At 39.5% G+C, this 19,903-nt stretch overlaps 1 protein-coding gene across 7 annotated transcripts in view; it reads right to left on the minus strand.

Annotated features, from left to right (window-relative positions):
- Positions 1 to 18,071, minus strand: part of APP (amyloid beta precursor protein) — a 239,864-nt gene extending 221,793 nt beyond the window's left edge. For 6 of the 7 annotated variants that reach the window (XM_015586511.2, XM_015586510.2, XM_015586509.2 and 3 more), the window contains exon 1: positions 17,815 to 18,071. In XM_015586511.2, the coding sequence (XP_015441997.1) occupies positions 17,815 to 17,871 (57 nt within the window). In that variant the 5' untranslated portion in view covers positions 17,872 to 18,071. The remainder of the gene's footprint in view (positions 1 to 17,814) is intronic. The other variant, XM_025044193.1, reaches the window with a different exon arrangement.
- Between the last annotated feature and the right edge of the window lie 1,832 nt (positions 18,072 to 19,903).

Below are 19,903 nucleotides of genomic sequence, written 5' to 3' on the forward strand. Positions count from 1 at the left end.
AATCAAAACATCAAAACCCCTGGCAGTCTCTTGAAAAATTCGATCCCTCCTCCAACTAGGTTAAAATAAAACCTCCCTAAAACAAAACCTCCCCAAAACAAAAAACAGACTGCTCCATTCAATTCACATTTTATGAATTAATGCAATTTAAGTCACTCGAAAGCACCAAAGGTACATTGCGACTTTCTCTTGAATCTAATGTCTGAATGAGATAAGCAGGAAAATATACTGAAAAAAGGCTAATAGAAATGCGCATTTCTAATATACAGTCAATGCTATGTGTGAGCGGGTCCTGGAGATTAAGTCCTGGGCACTACCGTTTCCAGAAGCTTCCTCAGGTGCTAGATGCCACAGGTCCCTTCACAGAGATATCTCAAATTACCTCCTTCCCAGTCCCTTTTGATATGTACTAAACAATCTCTTAGCTTTCAAAGGCATTAGCGGAGATCTTTGAAAGCTGGCAACCAGGAATTTTGTGGCTGCCTCCAGCTGGTCCAAGCAGCCAAGGCTGTCACTTGTGCAGGGTCACTGCGGGAAATGCCAATGGAGGGGCAGAACTTGGAGGGGCAGGAACGTGAACAAGCAGGAGCTCTGCGTCCTGGATACACATTCTTTAGATTCCTTTCCAAGTAGTTTTTCTTCTGGTTCCAAAGACATTTTAAACTCTAAAGAGCAGACCACAAAGTTTATGCAGAATTTTAAATAAGTCGTTCCTGTTTCCAGATGATCACAAATGTCATCGATGAAACGTTGAGACGTTAAAGCCTTCCGGCCATCTGATAGCACTGACAGGTGAAGCCAGGCAGGGCAGCGCCACAGGCAACGAGGCCTCTCCCCCAGCTTTTGCATTTTCACAGGGGTAAAGTGAGGCTCACTTGAAAGTCAAGTTCTGAAGGGTCCAAGAAGAGACATTACAAAGAGGCTTACAATGAAAATCAGAACCACTATTTTTTCGGGGCCTACTATGGGTCAGATTCTGGGCTTTGTACCTTAGTTTTAATTCCATTTTTCTCCTGACCAACCTATTTACAGATACTTTGTAGATGTGGAAATTTAAGTTTAAGGGAAGTTAAGTCATTTTCCTGCAGTCATACCTCTAGTAATTGAAGGAACTGTGGCTCAAATCCAAGAGTGACTCCCAACATCTACAGTCTGGATTATTTTATTTGGGGTTGAGAAAAAGGGAAAGAATGGAATCGGGACGGAAGGAGTGGCTGAAGAAGGGGGAAGGGACACCATCTAGAGACATCCGTGCTCAGAGGCTGGAGGGGGGAAGAGGGGGCAGTCAGAACTGACGCCTAATAGATTAGTCTCATTTCTTATCAAGCAGCCACTGTAATGGCTTGCTTCAAGGAGCTAACTGTCCCAGAGGAAACACAGGTCCAACTCCACCCACCACTGCTTTTTGCCTCTAGCAAAAGATAAGTAGGTGGAGTACAGACACTGAAGACCAAGTCTGGAGCTGGTTCCTGAGCTCCCACCCTGATGCTTTACCAGTTTAATACATGACATGTGGATAACGGCAGCTACCTATAATCCTGCAGTTGAGGATTATATAAAAAACATTTCCTACAGTGCCTGGCTCTTAGAAAGAGCTATATACCTGATGATTATTATTATTGTTATTGTTGTTGTTACTACTACTACAGAAGCTTAAGAAAGCCTCTATTTTTACATACTCTAGAAAGAGGCGTTTATTCTATAACTAACAAACCACAATATGACATGATTGACTGCCAAGTTTCTAACGCAAGTTTAGTTGGGACCGAAAAAAAAACACAACAAACCTAAAATAACTCTAAGAAAGTATTTCTCCAACTTAAAAATTTAGAATACAGAGGCAAAGATGAATTGCTATATACTCGGTTCTTTTAAATGTTTTGAATCCAGAATGTTTTCCATAAAGTCCTCTTGATTAAAACACACATTCCTCTCCAAAGACTGAGTAAATTCAGTACAGTAGACACCATTAGTTTTTATAAATGATTCATCCAGGTGACCCGTCATTAATAAATTATGTACACATAATTGGTGAGATGACTGTAACAGTTCCTGTACTTCCTCAGACACCCTACCATGCTCCTACCTCACAGCCTTTATATTTACTATTATTTCTAGCTTGAGGACTTAAAGGAGAAGAAAAAAAGTTTTTCTTCTACCCTGTTAGGCTCAGAACTAGGGCCATACAAATTAACTGACAAGAAACAAATTAACAGGCGAAAAGGCAAACAAATTCTATTTGATGTTAATATTTTTACCTGGTGAGGGGAGCTTCACAGAAAAAAAGTGAAAGCCCCCCAAAAACAATAAGGCCCGAGAGCTTATGGTCCATTTTAACAAAGAGCAATAGTAAACTGCAGAGACATGAGAAGACGAAGGAAAAAAAGTATGGGCTTCTGAGGGTCCACTCACTATAAAGGTACGGTAAAGTATTTATTTAAAATAAGTAAAGAATAAGTTACAGTGTTTGCTTCAAAAGCCTGTAACATGAAATATAATAATACAAAACTGGTTAACTGGCCATGTAAAGAGCAGTTAATAATCAAAAATTATATGGGTCTGGCTAAACAGGCTCTACAACCCTACAAGGGTCCTATGAAAGCAGCATCTCATCACACACTGCTAAATTTAAAGACAAATCTAGATCTTTATGGCTAAAGATTCTTACCTTTGGGAGCGTCATAGAATAAATGGCTTATTTTTTAATCACGTAAAATCAGGAGTGACTTTAACAGCAGGGAAAAGGGAAAGGAGGATGCTTTATCTACATCTGCGTGACCACATAACCCAATGAATGCTCCCATCGAATGCTCTAATCAACTAAAATCACAACTTCACTGATGTCTACATTCGAGCTTTGGCTACATTTGCCTGTCAAGTCTAACAGTTTCTTAATAGTCAAACTTCTTCCTACACAAGTGATCATGGAACTATTAAATAAGAGGACAGATTGTGTGAATTATTTGGTCAGGTTTTCCTATTTATCTATGATTTCTGTTCATCTCATTTTAAGTACGACATTACAGTTGAAGGAGTACCATGTTAAACACTACTTGAGAGCAGCAATTTAGATCATTCGATAAATACTTAAAAAGAGTAACAGGTATTTTGCACACAGTCCTTCCCTACATCACTACTTCCAACTTAACTTCAGGTTGAAAACGCCAAATACGAAAGCACACATCATTTCCCCCATTGCCCTAAACATATTCATACATCCATCAAACATTATAGTTACAAAGAGCTTATCATGGTATGAGATTTAATGTTAAGAAATAAAATGCAGGCTAGAAAATGGAACCTACAGTATGATTTCAAAAATACTTTAAAAAAATGACCTAAAACAGACATTCGTGGGTGTCAGGATTATGCATGTTTTTACATTTTCTCTAAGCTACCTACAATGCATCTGTAATACATTTCTAGTTCCAAAATATCTAACTTAAATATAATTTTAAAAATTACTCCCCCCCACCAAACATTTTAAAGCTCTAAACTTCAGTTTCTCTTAGTTATATTTACTATGGAAAATATGGGGAAACTGCTAAAAAAAATTATGGTGGCTTTTTTAAGTTTAAAGGTAATTTTTTAAGTATAATAGACAACTGCCAAAGGAAATGCAGATATCCTTGGACATTTAACTCATTCCTGTAAACTGTGACTCCTCTAAGATTTGTCCCACACATACCGGCATCTGCAAAATGCAATTATTTTCTCATCATAGAATATGAAGAAAATACAGTACATGCTTTACTCAAAGATCAGGAGCTCCTTTGGGGAGAGAGCTTAGCCACAGATGAGAAGCCCTAGGTTTAAACAGAAACACTGTTAAGTCTAACACTAAATCAAAAATCACTAAACCTAAGTCAGACATCAATAAACTTTCACCTGCTTCAGAGTACTCTTACACAATCTACAACATCCAGGTTGATAAATATTTTAGGAATGAAGTGAAAACTTCTATCTTTAAAAGTTCACCCATTATGCATTTCCATATTGTAAATACTTTATACCAGCAGCGATCCCAGGAGCATACCAATCCCTGCCTTCCCCAACCCATCATGCTGTGCAGAAAGTTTTCCACATTTGCTTACATTCTGAAAATAACATGCCAGAAGTGCACTGGGCTTAAGCTGTCAGAAAACATCATACTTTAAGTATAACTGGATAAGAACTATAGGCACAGTGAGGCAGCCTTCCAAAAACAAAAAAAGAAAAAAAGAAAAGAAGCTTAACTCCCGTGTTCCCGGGGAACAGACCTCATTCACACAACAAAATGTGTATAGTAATGAATGCCCTGTGGACCTTTCCTTTAGAGGGCAGCTGACATTTCAACCAGTATTCACAGTCACATACCTTGGTTCCCAAAGGGTCCTCCTACGACTCCTACTTCAATAGTGGCTACACCAAAATAGGACAAATTGATCACTGAACCCAGCACCATCTCCCATCTAAAGATTCTAGATATGCCTGGTAATTTTATTTATCTTGCCCCCAGAGTCTTGTCCAGATCACGCCATGCTTTCTCCAGTGGGTCAGATTTTCTTAAGGCTCCTGTCTCAATGTTCAACTGACAGCGACCACCTAACAACATTAGTATATATTGAAGTGGACACAGCAACATGGAACAGAAAAAGGAAGAATTATTGATAAAAAGAGACTGGAAGTCAGAGGACAGGGACTGGGCTTCAACCCTTAATATTCTAGTGATATTGGGCAATTCAACGTTCCCAAATCTCAATTTCTTTATCTGTACAATGAAGGGGCTTAGAAGGATATCATGCATACTACCTGCTCCAAAACCTATGGTTCTTTTCATAGACAGCAGTATAGGTTGACCTGACCCTTCCACAGCCGCCCTGTCCACTATGATAGCCAGTAGGCACATGTGGATATTATGTATATGTAGTTGGTCCAAATTAAAATATGCTCTATGGGCAAAATTTTGAAGACATAAAATGAAAAAAAAAAAGTAATATATTTCAGTAATCGTTTTTATACTGACCACATGCCGAAATAATATTTTGGGTACAATAATATTACTAAATAATATTACTGGGTACAATAAAACATATTAAATTAATGTCACCTGTTTCTTTTACGTGGCTACTGGAAAATTACAAATTACATTCGTGGTCCCACTATACTTTTATCGAACAGTGTTAGTCGGGCCCAGGCATTAAGTGAAGCCCAGAGGAATTCTGAGATGAAATGACGCCAGAGAGCAACTGAGTGGAACACTGCCATTCTCGGGCTCTTCACCATTAGGGCTTCAAGCTTATCATTTCCATCGAATACTTATAAAATAGCTGTTTCAAAGCCATGTTTATATTCTCTTACTTTACTCACCAACAATGAATGAATCAATAGCAAATAACATTGGGCCTAAAAATAACATCACTTCATTTACTTAAGATCTAAATCTTAATTATCAACTGTGGGCTTTAAGCATAACCTTAAATGAATGTACCTTTACGTGGACACGTGTATCCTGTTTTCATTTTCCTTTAAATTGAATATACATTTAAGATAATAATTTAGTTTACTTCATAAAGATGATTATATAATCTTTTTTTAAAAACTCAATTTTGAATTTAATAGCAACAGCTAAAGTGAATTTGCATGGATGGACCACGTTTCACTGATATCTAATTAGAAAACTTTCCACTAATTATTATAACCTGTATCAATTTATTTAATGTGTTTTAAATGTTCAGAGAAGCAGAGATGGTTTCTAAAGAATTGGTTCATTTAGAAATATGACTATGAACAGAGCCAATAAAATATTTATAAGGTTCAGGTAAGTCAAGAGAGAATACTCAAGTATTCTTCTCTGAACATATTTTTGGACTGCCAATTTTTTCAATTAGGTATTCTTAAATAAAGGCATATATCTAATCGCCTACAAAACCAACTACCAAAGGCAATAAAGTAAGCTAACTCTGCAATTCAGAGCCAACTAAAGGTAAACCCATTTCAAATTGGTCTTAAATTATGGCCAGTAATTATATCAAATATTTTCAGAAATATAAAAGCAGAACAGAATTCAGAATAAAATATATGTTCTTAGGGGAATTTTTTTTTTAAGTTTATCAAATTATATAAACTACCATTAGAAAATTATGCAGGATTAAAAAACAATTTTCTCATATTTTCAAATTCTATCTAATATAATTTTTAAAATTTTCACTTATATGATGTAATTACCACCCACTCTTTTTATAGGAGGAAAAAAAGCATAATTTCGAAAAACGACCAAGATAATAGGAGAGGAATATATACATTCAAACAAAACAGTTACTCTCATTACCGTTATCAGTCAACTATTCCAGGCACATACAAATCATTTTTTCTGAAGGCACTAACTAAAAGAGAGAAGATAAAAATTTTTTTTGACAGATACTTCAAAATAAAAAAAGTAAATGGCAAGATTTAAGATGATCAAACTTGAACTAAGCTTTTGATTACCCTTAAAGAACACAAAAGATTCAAAAGAAATAATTCACAAAATAAAACCAAGAGCAGTTTTTGAGGAACCATATTTTAGACATTTCCCTTTTGCAAGAATCATGTACAATACGTCAAACTATTGGAACATATTTTTCATAAATCTTTAGGTACTATCAACTCCAAACACTCCCTAACATTGGTGACTATGTCACACTTGCTCAGGACTCTAGGTTTTTTCCACATGTTTATTTCATTACCTACTTTCTGGCAAATACCTTCATTTGACCGTTTCTAGAATAATTGAAATGAATAAGAAAAAAAGATACGCAATGAATTTTAAAATGGAAGTCCCATTTTTTACTGATGCAAATATATTAAGGTTTATTTTCCTCTTTTCCATATTTCTTTCCAATCTGTTTTGATAACAGGTGGGCACATCAACATATTTGAAAGGCTGTGCAGCAACAGAGAAGAAGCTGAAGGCGGTAAGCAAATCTAGCTCACAAGAGGTTCTCATCATCATGCTTTTCTAAGCTTGTTTTATCTGCTATTCCTTTCAAAGAACAACCACAACAGAGTTGCTTTATAGAAGTCTCAAGATCAAATGAAAGATAGTTTACTAGCAGGCAGAGTAAACCAACAATGCTACTACTATCCACAGAGCCACTGGAATGATCCTTTTTTCCATCATTCTGATTAGAAGCATTTCCCAGGAATACAAGTCTAAATCGACCAGAGCAAAGGCTCAGCTCTTGGGTGTTCCTGCCATATCACTCCCTAAAGATGTGCTTCCTACATGCTTAGCTAGCAGAAAAGGAAAAGTGGGCAAATCCCAAAACCTACTCTAATTACTCACAGAGAATCTTTGTTTTGGTTCAGAATGGTTTTTAATCTACCCATTTTCCTCTACATCCCAGAATGACAGTTATCACCCAATATCCCACCTCTCTTTTATCCTTCAGAAGAGAAACTGGAATGTATTCCTGGTGGCAATACTCCCAGCTAACAGACCACGTGTACCAGCCTCCCTTGCAGCTAGGTGCTACCATCCTGCTAATAATAATAAGATCAAGTAGACATTGAGAACTTCTGCAAAGGCTCCTACACCTAACTGACTGACCATTGTCATCAATAGCTACTCCCATTGTAGGAACATTTAAAAGTACTCAATTGCTGAGAAAATGAAGTTCCAACTCATTGAGGCATCCAGAGTTCTTAATCTCCTACAGTCTCCACACCATCTCTCCTACCCACATTCCCATGGCTTTCCCTTCTGAATCTCTATAGCTTCACCTTACCCCAGTTACCCTCCACTCATCCTTGAAAACCAGTTTAAATGCTAACTACCTTCTCTAAGAAAACTTTGTACATTCTTCCATTGCAGACTTTGTCTCACTGTGCCCAATTATTTCTGCAACTATTTCTTCCCCCATCAGGCCACGAAATCCTTTAAGGCACAAACTGAGTTATTTCTCTATTTGCTCAAAGCCCCACCAACGTACCAAGGCATCTGAAACTGAAACACAAAAGGTATCCAGTATCCATAAAATAAATGAAGTTTTTAAAAATTCAAGGTAAAGGGAGAAAAATATAGTGAGATAATAAATTAACAGGAATAAAAAAACATGCAATGGAGTATACAGATGTTGTATTATGAAGTTGTACAGCTGAAATTTATGTGATTAACCAATGTTACCGAAATAAATTTAATTTAAAATAATTACTACAAATCAGTGTCAATATCACAGAAGTCAATCACAAATGCCATGAGAAAACTTGGAATAGAGACAGAACAGAGGAAGACAATTCAAATATCCAATTAAACATGATTCGTTTAAACCTTCCCTTCAACGGCCAACAGAAGAATAGATCTGAGCTTGGGTTTACATTTTGTGTGTTCCACTCACATGAACGAGCAAATAAGCAATGAGGTCATGTGTCAAATTTTTTTAAAAGTATAAATAATTCAACACATTGTAATAAAACCTTAAAATGCTATTTTAGCCAATGTCTTTTTTTTTTGCAGGAAAAAGATCTTACGCTAGCATTTTTTTTCATTTCCTTATTCGCTATTTAAAATAATAAGTACAACCAAAAACACATGCACACAAGAAATGCTCCCAACACACTGAATACTTCCCATCTATGTCCTTATAACATGACCCAGAAAAATTCGCAATGATACCAATTTGACCTCTGAGTCCAGTTCCCAAAAGTGAAGTGAAATATTCAAAGAAAGGAATTGCCTGGGTACAAGATAGGTCTGCAATCTATCTTGTTTGTTGTTAAGTATGCTCTCTCCGCCACCAAATTCATTATCTTTGTCCTGGATATCTCTGAATGGCCATGCTGATAAATTACTTGGTCTCCAGTTCCCAGGACTTGTGCTGTCTTAATGATATCTCTATCCTGCAGCTTTTGCTTCTACTCTGTTTCAGCCACCCAGTCACATGGCTACCACCCTCAGAGAATTTCTTCCTCTCATACTTCACTGAACAAGTATGCAGTGATCCCAAAAGCACAATTTTGTCACAAACACACTGCTGAAAGCAGAGCCCTTAACAAGTCCTCAAACTAACAGCAATAGCGTAAACTACCTTCACATTCAAATGTCCTATCAGTTAGCCAAGAACCTCCCCAACACTAAACAACTACAGGATTTTAAAAATTAACTTACTTTTATTGGATTTAAATTTTCTAGATTCTGTGGTGTAAGAGGATTTAACAATACAAAACATTAAAAACAAGCCTGAGAATACACTAGTTTTTGCGAATCATAATGATCTCGATTAGATTTTCAATGTCTCTCAAGTTAACAGCATACAGTGGCATTGGCTTTAAACCTTTGAACTTGAAAAGAGAACTGAAGTAACAGAATTTTGATTCTGGTTCACATTAAAGCGAAGAGTAAATATTAGCTGTAAAATGGCAAAAGAGAAGCAAACTAAAAAAAAGACAATAATAAAATTTTCATTTTGATAGCCATTCAATTTAAGTCCAATACACAACATTTTCTTTCTAAATTCCACTATCTTTCTTATTCAAACAAAATAATTTCTAGGCACCCTCAATTGAAAGTGTCTCAATCAATCAGAGGATTGAGGAAATATTTTAAGATGGCATTTGTTTGCTGGACCAACTCAATTTCTGAAATAAAGAGTTGCAAATGGCTGATCATTATTAAGTTATTGACAGCATTTATGAAATCTTTTCAAAATAAAATATTCTAGAAAAGGCTGAAAAATTAATCTTATCTAAAAGGCTTTACTGCTTTCCCTAGGCTTGGTGTTAGGTGGCATTCACAAATTTTTAAGAGACGTTAACTCAACTGTCAAGAATCAAACATAATTATTTATCAATATAAAATTTCTACAGTAGTCACTGAAAATATTTCTCAAATAGTAAATGTAAGGCAATGTGGTGAGTGATGAAACAAATTATAGGTAATAGTTTGTGATCACCATCAATATTAACTTCTATCCCTCACCAGGTTTTGCTTTCAATATTTAATCATTCCAGGGTAGGTTCCCTGTCCCCAGTCATGTTTGTATATTACAGGGAATATATAGTTCTCTCCCCCAGATATCTAAGTTCACAACTGGATAGTGACGAGATCAGGGACCTCCCTTAGAATGCCACATACACTGTCACACTCACAAGAGACTTCTACACAACATACCCTTTACCCAACTTATTTTCCAAGTCCCCCACTACTTCCTGTTTATTTTGTCTGCCCCTCTCTCCCCACCACGATGTAAGCTCCCGTGAGGGCAGGGAACCTCAGAAATATCCGTTAAAAGCGTGAATTTCCTTTTCTGAGTATACCAATAAAAAGCTAAATTCCTCTGCATATAACAGTAAACTATTAACTTTTCTATAAAAATTTGATTTTAATTTTAATTTAATATGTAAGTATCTGTGAATAAATTATTCTTAGAATGATTGGTCTGCATATTTGCAAATTTTTGTGGGAGTTTCTTGAGAACTCATCACTTATATTTTCAAACCAAAATATTGCAATGACAAAACTGTATTTGTTTTTTAAAAAAACATAAGCAATTAAGAGCATCAATATTGGGACTATTTGCTCTCAAATACCACTTTTCATATGATGGATTTTAATGTTAGTCTCTAAAGAGTTAAGCTAAGATTTTTTAAAAATTACATCAGTTTTAAAGGCTTAACTTTCAAAGTAAATGCAGTTTTTGAAAGATTAAAAAAAAATCAGGAAATATAGTTAAGAAATTGTCTATCTTTATCATGTGTGCCTATTAATTTTATTACAAAATAACTGAGTGGTGTTATTTATAAAAACAATAATTATGTTTTGTAAATTCATCCAATAGTAAGAGCAGATAAGAAGTCAGGTCTAAAGTACACAAACCTAGCTCAAGGATGGGATTAAACTTCTTATTTTTCTTCTGGTAAAACGTCTTCACGAGGTCAAACTATACTGTAGACATTAAAGCTTTGAAATTGAACAAAGCATTTGTTCAATTGAGATATAATGCATTTCTTCACCTAACACAAAAAAACGTTTCTTGATATAGAAGCTCTCTTATTCTCATAAGTATCCTTTAAGGCTGAAAAGTAATTTATCTGTCTCTAGGGATGCCTTATATTCTTCAATGAAGATAGTATGTGGGTTTCTATGGAAGCGAATAGAGAGCACAGGACAAATTATTAGATTCTCTAAGAAAGAGAATCAGGCGAAGAACAATTTCATATCAACAAAATAAAGCACCAGAAAAAAAGAAACATTTCTTCTTGCTCGGTCAGATTTCACAGCTAAAAATCATCTCAACTTGGGAAGAAAAGATAGAAAGAGACACCATCTGGAAATTAAAAGACATAAACACTGTCTGAGATCCATACGAATAAGACTTTCAGAATTCTAAAATTTATTCATCTACGAAACAAGTTTATTGTTCTTTTCCTTTTTCTGACATGTTTCGCTTGCTCATTCCTTGCCCCTGCTCATTTACCCTTACACATGTGGCTGTGATACCGTCTCATTCATTCCTCACAGTATCTCTTCTGAGCAAGATGTTTATTCCAAACATGGCCGAAATAATCACATCCTCCCACTTGAACCCACTTTTTTTGATTGAGCAGGACAGTGATAAATACATGAACTGGTGAACAAAACTCACATAGATTCCTTGGGATTCACTGATTCTTTAATGTGTCACACATACTTTAACCACAGTAATACCAATTTTCCATGCTCTCAAATATCCTTACTCTAATTTTGAACCTCTTCTTTTATGAGAAAAAATATGCTAATTTTTAAAAGTAGTCTTTTAATTAAGTAGTATATCTCTTTTTAAAGACGTGATAGCCATTATCTAACTTATAATATCATCCACTTTATTTTGAAAACGGATTTCTTACAGAAATGCTGCACTCTCAAGCAGTCTGCTTTTTGATTTCCTTGTTCTCTGGTGAAGATCATTTCAAGCTTCTATTCTAAGACCAATCTTTTGCTGGCATTTGAAATCTTCCATTTCTGCCCACATTGGCAAAACCTGTTTATTCATTTTTCTAGAAAAAGTTTTCCTGAAAAGTAAACCAAGCTTGTTCATAGCTCCTTGCACATAGCTGACAGTCAACTAATAGATGAGTTAATAATCGAACCAGCAAATAAACTAGCTCAATATTAGACATGTTGGCAAGCTGCCAGTATGCACACATTTAAAATAGGTCTTTCCCACTTGTGTAAAAACTGCTTATGCTTTTTACAGATTTCCATGCTGTTAAATTTTCCAATGAACACGAATTACTTTCACGTTTTACAAAAAGCCAATTGAAATATAAAAAATATGTATTTAATAAATAAAATTTTATAACATGTATTCTAAAAACTGTATCTGTGGTATGCCATTTTTAAATTTAAATTATATTCATTTGCTCTTATAAAGAACAAACTACCAATTTCCTGCAATAGTCTTAGCTGGTCATTAAGTGCACTAGTCAAGAAGTGAAAAATCATAGATTTTTGACTTTCAACTACGTGTAACTTAAATATATTCATTTTCCATCATTATCATATACAGTGTATAACTAATACACAATGACATCATGTTACATAGCTACTAACTCATGTACCATTTCAAGCATTTTACATATATATTAACTGTCCTCAATAACCACAAGCATTATTAATCCCATTTTACAAAGGAAACAACTGAGGCACAGAGCTAATCCACCGTCAATAGCTTAAAAGGAACAGATCCAAGAAGATTCAAGCCCAGGCAACCTTGCCCCAGTCCAAGTTCTTGATCAGTGTGGGATGCTACTCTTCACTGAACATGTGTCAAACTTAATGACTGGGATATCACACTGGTATTGAAATCAATATGACAAATGTAGGAATAATTCCACTACTTTCCACAGAGCTGGGCTTTTAAAAACCTCTCATCGTCCCCTCTCATTTCAACCGCTACCCTCTTTCATGAAATACTATAATTATAACAAAGTTCAAGCTAAATCCATATACTTTTTTTTCAAAAAGTAGCCACACAAAGTGAATCTAAATAAACTGGGCTCTTAGCTCCCTATTGCAAGCCGAGACCTCACACATGTGAACCTGAGTCGTCTGTATTCATCCCACTTAGAAGAGTCAACAAACTAATCTATCAAGCAACATTTGTTCATAGAACTATAATTGATTAACGTGTCCAGGCTTTTTTTTTTTTTCCATGAAATTACTTTATTCCTAGAACAATTATTCTAATCCAGTTTTTGGTAGATTTCTACTTCTAAAAAAGCACCAGTAAAGTCTATATATTAACCAGGATTAAACTGAAGAGGAAAATTCGCCAAATATTTTTTTTCCAAAGAAAAACACTAGTGTCCTCACCAAAACGGTTATTTCTTAAGCTATCTACATTAAACTGAAGGAACAGTTACATAACATTTTCCCTTTCACATTGGTTTTCATTTGCAAAGTCAGTTTGAGGGTTTAGGTACTGTTCACTTTATTTTTACAACAAAAGAAAAATTTAAGAAATAGACATTCTATTGCTTAAACTTCCTACTCATACGGGGCGGGGGGTGGGGAGCATGTTCATACCTTCACCTTAAGCTTCCTCCACCTGCCACCCCTCCGTCTTCCTCCAGTCACTCATGAGTATCTGTGTTCTGGCTGTGCCATGGAGTGACAGCACTTCCACGGGTTTGCAGAAGAGGGTATTTAGCATCAATCCCCGCCCTGTACATGTCTGGGATCCCGTTAGAAGGAAACCATTTCATGGTGGAGTCCAACATGCAGAAGTAGGAAACCACCGGCAAAACACACACACACACACACACATACACACAAAATCAAAGTTTATTTTCCCCACCCTCCTTGCTGCTGCCCAGTGAACCACTTTTTTCATCACATCCTCCCCCTCAGTCATGGTCTTACTGAAGACACAGAGCTCTCATATCCTGCTTTCAGCCCCTTACCTTCAGCTCAATTCCTTACTGCGAATTCCCTACTCCTCTCCTGAATGTACCCTATACCTTTCCTTTCTGTCTCGACATTTGTCATAGTGCATGAACATACGTTTATAATGATTTCTTTATTGTCTGTCTTCCCCACTAGACTGGAAGCCTCGTGAAGAAAAGACTTTGTTCACCACACTACCTTCAAAGCTACAGGACAGGTTTTGGCCCCAAAAGAGAATCAATAAAAATATCTCTAATGAGTGCATGGAGAGATTAATGAAATCAAATCCCACACTTGGTCATATTTCATTGTTTAAGAACTTCATCTCTCCTGGCTCTAAACCAGGCACAGGGAATAGAAAGATGAAGACAAAGCTTCCTCCTGCCCCCCACGCCACCAAGTGAGTGAGAGAAGGAGAGAGGGAGAGAGGAAGGGGAGTTGACTGGGGGGAAAAAGTAGAGAGAGGCAAGTAAACAAACACTGTAAAATGACTTAACTTCCATTCCCCAGACCTGGATTACAAACCTGGCTTAAAATGAACTATGAGGAACTTCTCCAGGATTATCTCATCCCATTGTTCCTTTATTCCTTAAATATAGATATTTAACTGTTAATACTTTTACTTGGAGTCTCGCTTAATCTGTACTTTCCTTTTGTACTTATCACTTTCTATTTTCTTTTATAATCATGTGCCTGTCTTACTCTGCAAACTTCCTGGGAGCTGGGGAGTGGGGCGGAAGGTAATGAAGTGTACTGTACACAAACTAAACCTTACATCCTCCTGGAGCTTTACATTTAAAGCATATTCATAAGGTTTACCTTTGTATTCATAACTGATATAACGAGATAGATCAAAGAAGATGCTTCTAAGTCTCTTAAGGTAATATATATCCCTACCTAGATGAAATTTGTAGAAACAGAATGCACATTTCTATAGAATTTGATTACACTTCCTAAGTGACAGTTCAGTGGTCATATAAAAGGCATGTAATAGATATGCTGATTTCTAGAAAGACTGACAACCTCAGCTTCATCCAAATATCTGTACAAGAGTCTCAAGTAAGCCATAAACAGTAACTTAACATAGTGATCCTCTAGTAATAAGGAGAAAGCTTTATCCATAGCATAACCTGTTTTCCTTCAAACCAATATTCAATGGGCCACATTATTTTTAACTTTTTTCAAACAGGCATTCCTAATTTCACTTTGTGATCTATCTAGTTGCAGGTTCCTTTTCATTTCCTTAATCAGAACCAGGGATCTTTATTCTCTCTGAAGTACTTCACTGTAGTACTAACCACATCACAAGTGTCATCAGGCGCCTCTGCTGGTTAGGGTGACAAAAGAGATGCTTTTGTGCCCTGCTGGTTATCATGGCTTCCCACTGATTAGCAAGAAACTCCTTACAGGTCACCATCAGATCTGAGCTTCACTATTCTGTGCGTAGGAATCTGCCTTTAGGACAGCACTAGTCGGCATGGGTAAGTTTGTACTGTCTGTGAATTAGCACCACTATCAAAGCAAATAATTGTGATTAGGTTAACCCCCGCCTCCCCAATATGGGAAAATAAAATCTAAGAGGAAATAGATTTAAATAAATAAATGGCAGAGTTTTAAAACTCACACTCTATCAATACACCAGGCAAAATTATCAACCCAGGTAATAATGTTTCCCCCAAAAGCCGAGGCTTCATTATTACTGCCCTTACTTGTTTTTTAGAGCCATCTGCAAGAAGACCTATTTTCTAAGCCTTAAAAAAGTTAGTCAACTCATGATTACATATTTTCAGTGGACTCCGAGACAGCTGGATTAATCCCCCTCTAACCTCATTAGTGAATTACCCTCTTCCACCAACCACTGCAAATTGGACTAATGTATATCTCACCTCCATTCTTTGAAGCAGGTGACAATAACCAGTGAAAATGTCCAAAAAGGATGGCAAAAAGATCAAAGTGCAATCGAAAAGCCAAAAAATAATTTGAATCATATTTGCCTACACATTGCCTTTTTACTAAAAAAATTGCTCGAAAAAGTTAAATATTAACGTTTTGACAAAAGTTCCAAATATAAAGGTTATATGATTTTAATCAGTTAATTTGTGTTTTTTAATGTGCAGTAAGACAATCGGGAAAACAAATAATTGTAGAAGTAAATTTAAGTCAACAGAGAATATTAGAGTTCCCTTAATTAAATGCATATTTTTTAAAATACGGACCACCAAATTCTTCCACTCTTGAAACAGTCTTAACTAGCTCTTAGATGATTCCTGAGTCACTTGTAGGTAAAAAACAAGAAGGGAAAAAAGTTCAATGACCTCGTAAATTAGGGACTAAAAAAACTGTAATGATGTGATTGTCTGTACAGCTTCAGTGGAATTTCAGGAAAACACTTGTCCGGAAATAGCTCTTTTGGAAAACTACCATGAGGTAGGGGAACAGAAGGGGAAAAAAATAAGGAGGGGAGGTCGCAAATGGTAAAATACTAACGGGAACCCACCGATGCAAAATACCACCTCCTCTGTCCCGACTGTCACACAAATTACTTGTAAGCATCTTTGGATAAAAAGGAAAATAGTCATAACGCACAGGCGTTTGCTGAATGTTGGATGAATGGGGAAGACTTGTTATACACCTAGTGGTGGGTGGATTCCACCAGGCTGCAGCCTCCACACAGCTTTTCTTTGCTGCACTGCAGAGGCGCCATCTTCTCCGTCTTAATCTTCACTCAATTCAATCCTTTTATCTGCACTCTAAAAAAAAAAAGACTCTGAGGACCCTCCCCAGCAGCCCGCGGCCCCAGGGTGGGGCTGAACCAGAGTGCCCAGCGCTGCCAGGGAGGAGGCCGAGCCTTAATCAGACAAACGCCTCCTTTGATGCACAGAAGGGGAGAGCTCGTGCCTCCCCACCACCCGCCACTGCCCTTTCCATCGCACACTCCACTTCCCCAAGGACTTCACAGCCCGGCACAGAATTAGCAAGCCTTGCAGGTGATGGGGCTGGGAAGCTGAAGGGCCCCTAGGCTTCGCCGGAGCGGCCCCAGCAGCGCCCCAGCCCCCTCCGGGACAGACGCGCAGCGCCAGGGAGTCGGGCGGGAGCTTCGGCGGCGCACAGACTAACGCAGCTCAAGCCACCGCGCCCCGGGCTAGCGAGGGCGGGGTGTCGCGGCTTTTGTTCCCAGGGACCTTCTCCCTCCGGGAGAAGCTGAAGGTGCGAGCGAACGCCCAGGACGTCCAGGCTCGGGGAAGCTGTGAGAGCGCTGTGGGTCTCCGACCCCTCCCATCTCTCGAACTTACACAAAAGGGAGACGCAGAAATGTACAAAGTTTGCCTGCGGAAGGTGGTGCGCGACCCTGATAGGGGTCGCACTCCAGACGCCGCCGCGAGCCGCCGCGAAGAGGAAGGCGGAGGCGATCCGGCGGGGAAGGGGCGGTGGGGCAGCGAGGGGAAGGTGAAACGGGGCGGAAAAGGCGAAGGGAAGCGGGGGGTTGGGGGTTAGCTTCCCGAGCGATCCTGACTCCACCTCCCGAGGGCCGAATTGAAAGGGAAGGGCAGCGCTTACGATTTGGGGACAGAATCCAGGGACCCTACGTTTTCGGTCCCCCCCCCCACGTGCTTCCTCCATCTCCCCCCATCTGGCTGTCCCTCGCCTCCTTAGTTTCCAGCCCCCGCCGGGACGCATGGTCTGAGCTCAGGATCGCCACCTCCCTTCCTCGCCCCCGACCGGCGCTGACCCGGGAGCCGGACGCCTGGCCCGCGCGTCCCCGGGGCAGGGCAGGGCCGGAGGCGGGGATGCGCGAGGCGCCCGCGAGCGGGGGCGTTGGGCGCGGAGAGAAGAGGGTTGCCCTCGACTGCCCCCGGGTTCTCTGGATTAAAGACTTGGGGGGATCGGCGCCCCACCGTGCCCCTCCCATTCCGAAGCGCGGCACCCACCTCCAGCGCCCGAGCCGTCCAAGCGGCCAGCAGGACCAGTGTCAAACCGGACAGCATCGCGACCCTGCGCGGGGCACCGAGTGCGCTGCTGTTCCAGTGGGATCTGCCGCGCCCTCGCTCTGCCAGTGCCGCCGCCGCCGCCGCCGTGTCTGGTGGCGCCCGCGATCGCACTGCTCCGAGTGCTCTCTCTCACCGCTGCCGAGGAAACTGACGGAGCAGGAGCGCGGCGGCGGGGCTCCGAGCCCGGCGAGTCAGCTGATCCGGTCCGCCCGGCTCGGCACCCGAGAGAGACCCCTAGCGGAGCCGCCGGGGAGCTGCACGGGCCGGGGCCCGCGCCCCGGCGCCCACAGGTGTAGCGCCCCCGCTACTCCCGCACCCCGCGTCGTCCCGGGAGCAGTGGGAGGGAGAATCTGGGGCCAGGAGAGGGACGGTGCAGGAGCAGGGAAAGGTGAGTCGTAGGACATTTGGGCTCCAGAAAAGTCGAGAGCGCTCCTCGCTCGTTCCCGTGAGCTTGAGTCATCCGACCCCGCAGGCCTCTCAGGGATGTCACAGAAAGGGCTGCTGCTGGGTGCGTGTTTAGCCGCATTTCTGTTTTTGTCTTGGCTTGGATAAGTGGGGGAGGTGTTTCTGAAAGAGAATGAGAACAAGATAAGCTTAAAGGAAACAGAATTTCTTTGCTTGTTAATAGAGCGAAAGCCTCTTTTTTTTTTTTCCTTTTTCTTTTTTTCGGTCAAAAGCAGCCAGGAGCAACCTGGAATTTCTATCTTTAGAACAAACCAGAGGAGAAAGGAACCGGACCTAGCGAAGAAGCTGGCGACCCATTTACTTCTCCTTAAAAGAAGGGTTTTTTAAAATTTATTTGTTGTATTTTGTTTTGAGTTTTGGGCTTTGGTTTTTTTTGTTGTTGTTGTTTTGTTTTGTTTTTTTAAGAGAAGGGACCGATCAGGAGGGTTTGTTTGTTTTTTTTTTCAGGCAGGGATATAACATCCATTTGAGATGGGAGTGAAGTGAAAGTTAAGAGGGAAGGGGTCTGAGAGATGATTCTTATTCGACCCCCAGTAACTAAGAACTTCTGACCTCAAACTCCGTCCTTGTTCTTCGTGTGTCTAAAATAATCTAGAACTGCCCAGATGTATCCCCTCCTCTTGACCTGAAGGAACATAGGTCACCAAGCCTCGGTCCACAGTGGGGCTAGTGGGAGAGAATGAAGCCAGGGACAATGATCATGGGGTCTTGGCTCAGCCAGGGGGATGGTGACTTCCTTCCTGAGAAGTCAGCATTTATCTGCCGCTTCCCTAAATGTTCTCGTCATCTCCCCTCCTCCACTCCTCATCCAGTCCTGACCGTGGACTACTTTTCTCCTAAGTATCCTTTGAAAGTCCTCAACCAATAGTAACAAATATTTGTTATTATGCAGTATTTCTTTAGATGCCTTATGTCATTAATTCCTACACAAGCCAGTGATGCCCTTGCTGTTATGATTCACATTTATAAGTCAAGAAACTGAATCTAAGGAACTTCTCCCAAAACAAAAGCGAAGGAACAGCAAGTTAAGTGACATGAGGTTGAGACCACAAGGAAAAGCCTAAGTCACAGCAAAATCCAGTTGCTTCCCAAACATTTACCCAGCACCACAATTTCCTGTCTGTCCGAGGTTTGCATGAGCAATTGAAGGCATCTGAATTCAAGAGGAGTATGACTAGTAAGAGATGGAGAAGGAGCAGGGCCAGCTACACATTTTGCAGAGTCCGTTACAAAATGAAAAGGCCAGGCCCTTTTTTTCCCAAAATTAAGAATTTTAAGTTTAGGATGCGGAATGTTAAACCAGCCGTGGTGCTTTTCTGAGCTCGGGGCCCTGTGTGACTGTGCAGGTTGCATGCTCATGAAGCCAGTCCTAGGAGAGAGGAAGCAATTCTTAAGAGTAAGGGACTCTTATTGAGCACATCATTCAAAAATATAGAAGTGAGGCTATAATCTATACAAATAAAAGTTCTCAGATTTAGCAGTTTCCATTTCCACTGTTGAAATTCACCACCCTCACACATTCCCTGGACAAGACGTCCTCCTGGGGAAGAGGAATGGCAGCTGA

This window comes from Pteropus alecto, unplaced genomic scaffold, assembly GCF_000325575.1.
Source record: "Pteropus alecto unplaced genomic scaffold, ASM32557v1 scaffold81, whole genome shotgun sequence".
NCBI classification, from domain to species: Eukaryota; Metazoa; Chordata; class Mammalia; order Chiroptera; family Pteropodidae; genus Pteropus; species Pteropus alecto.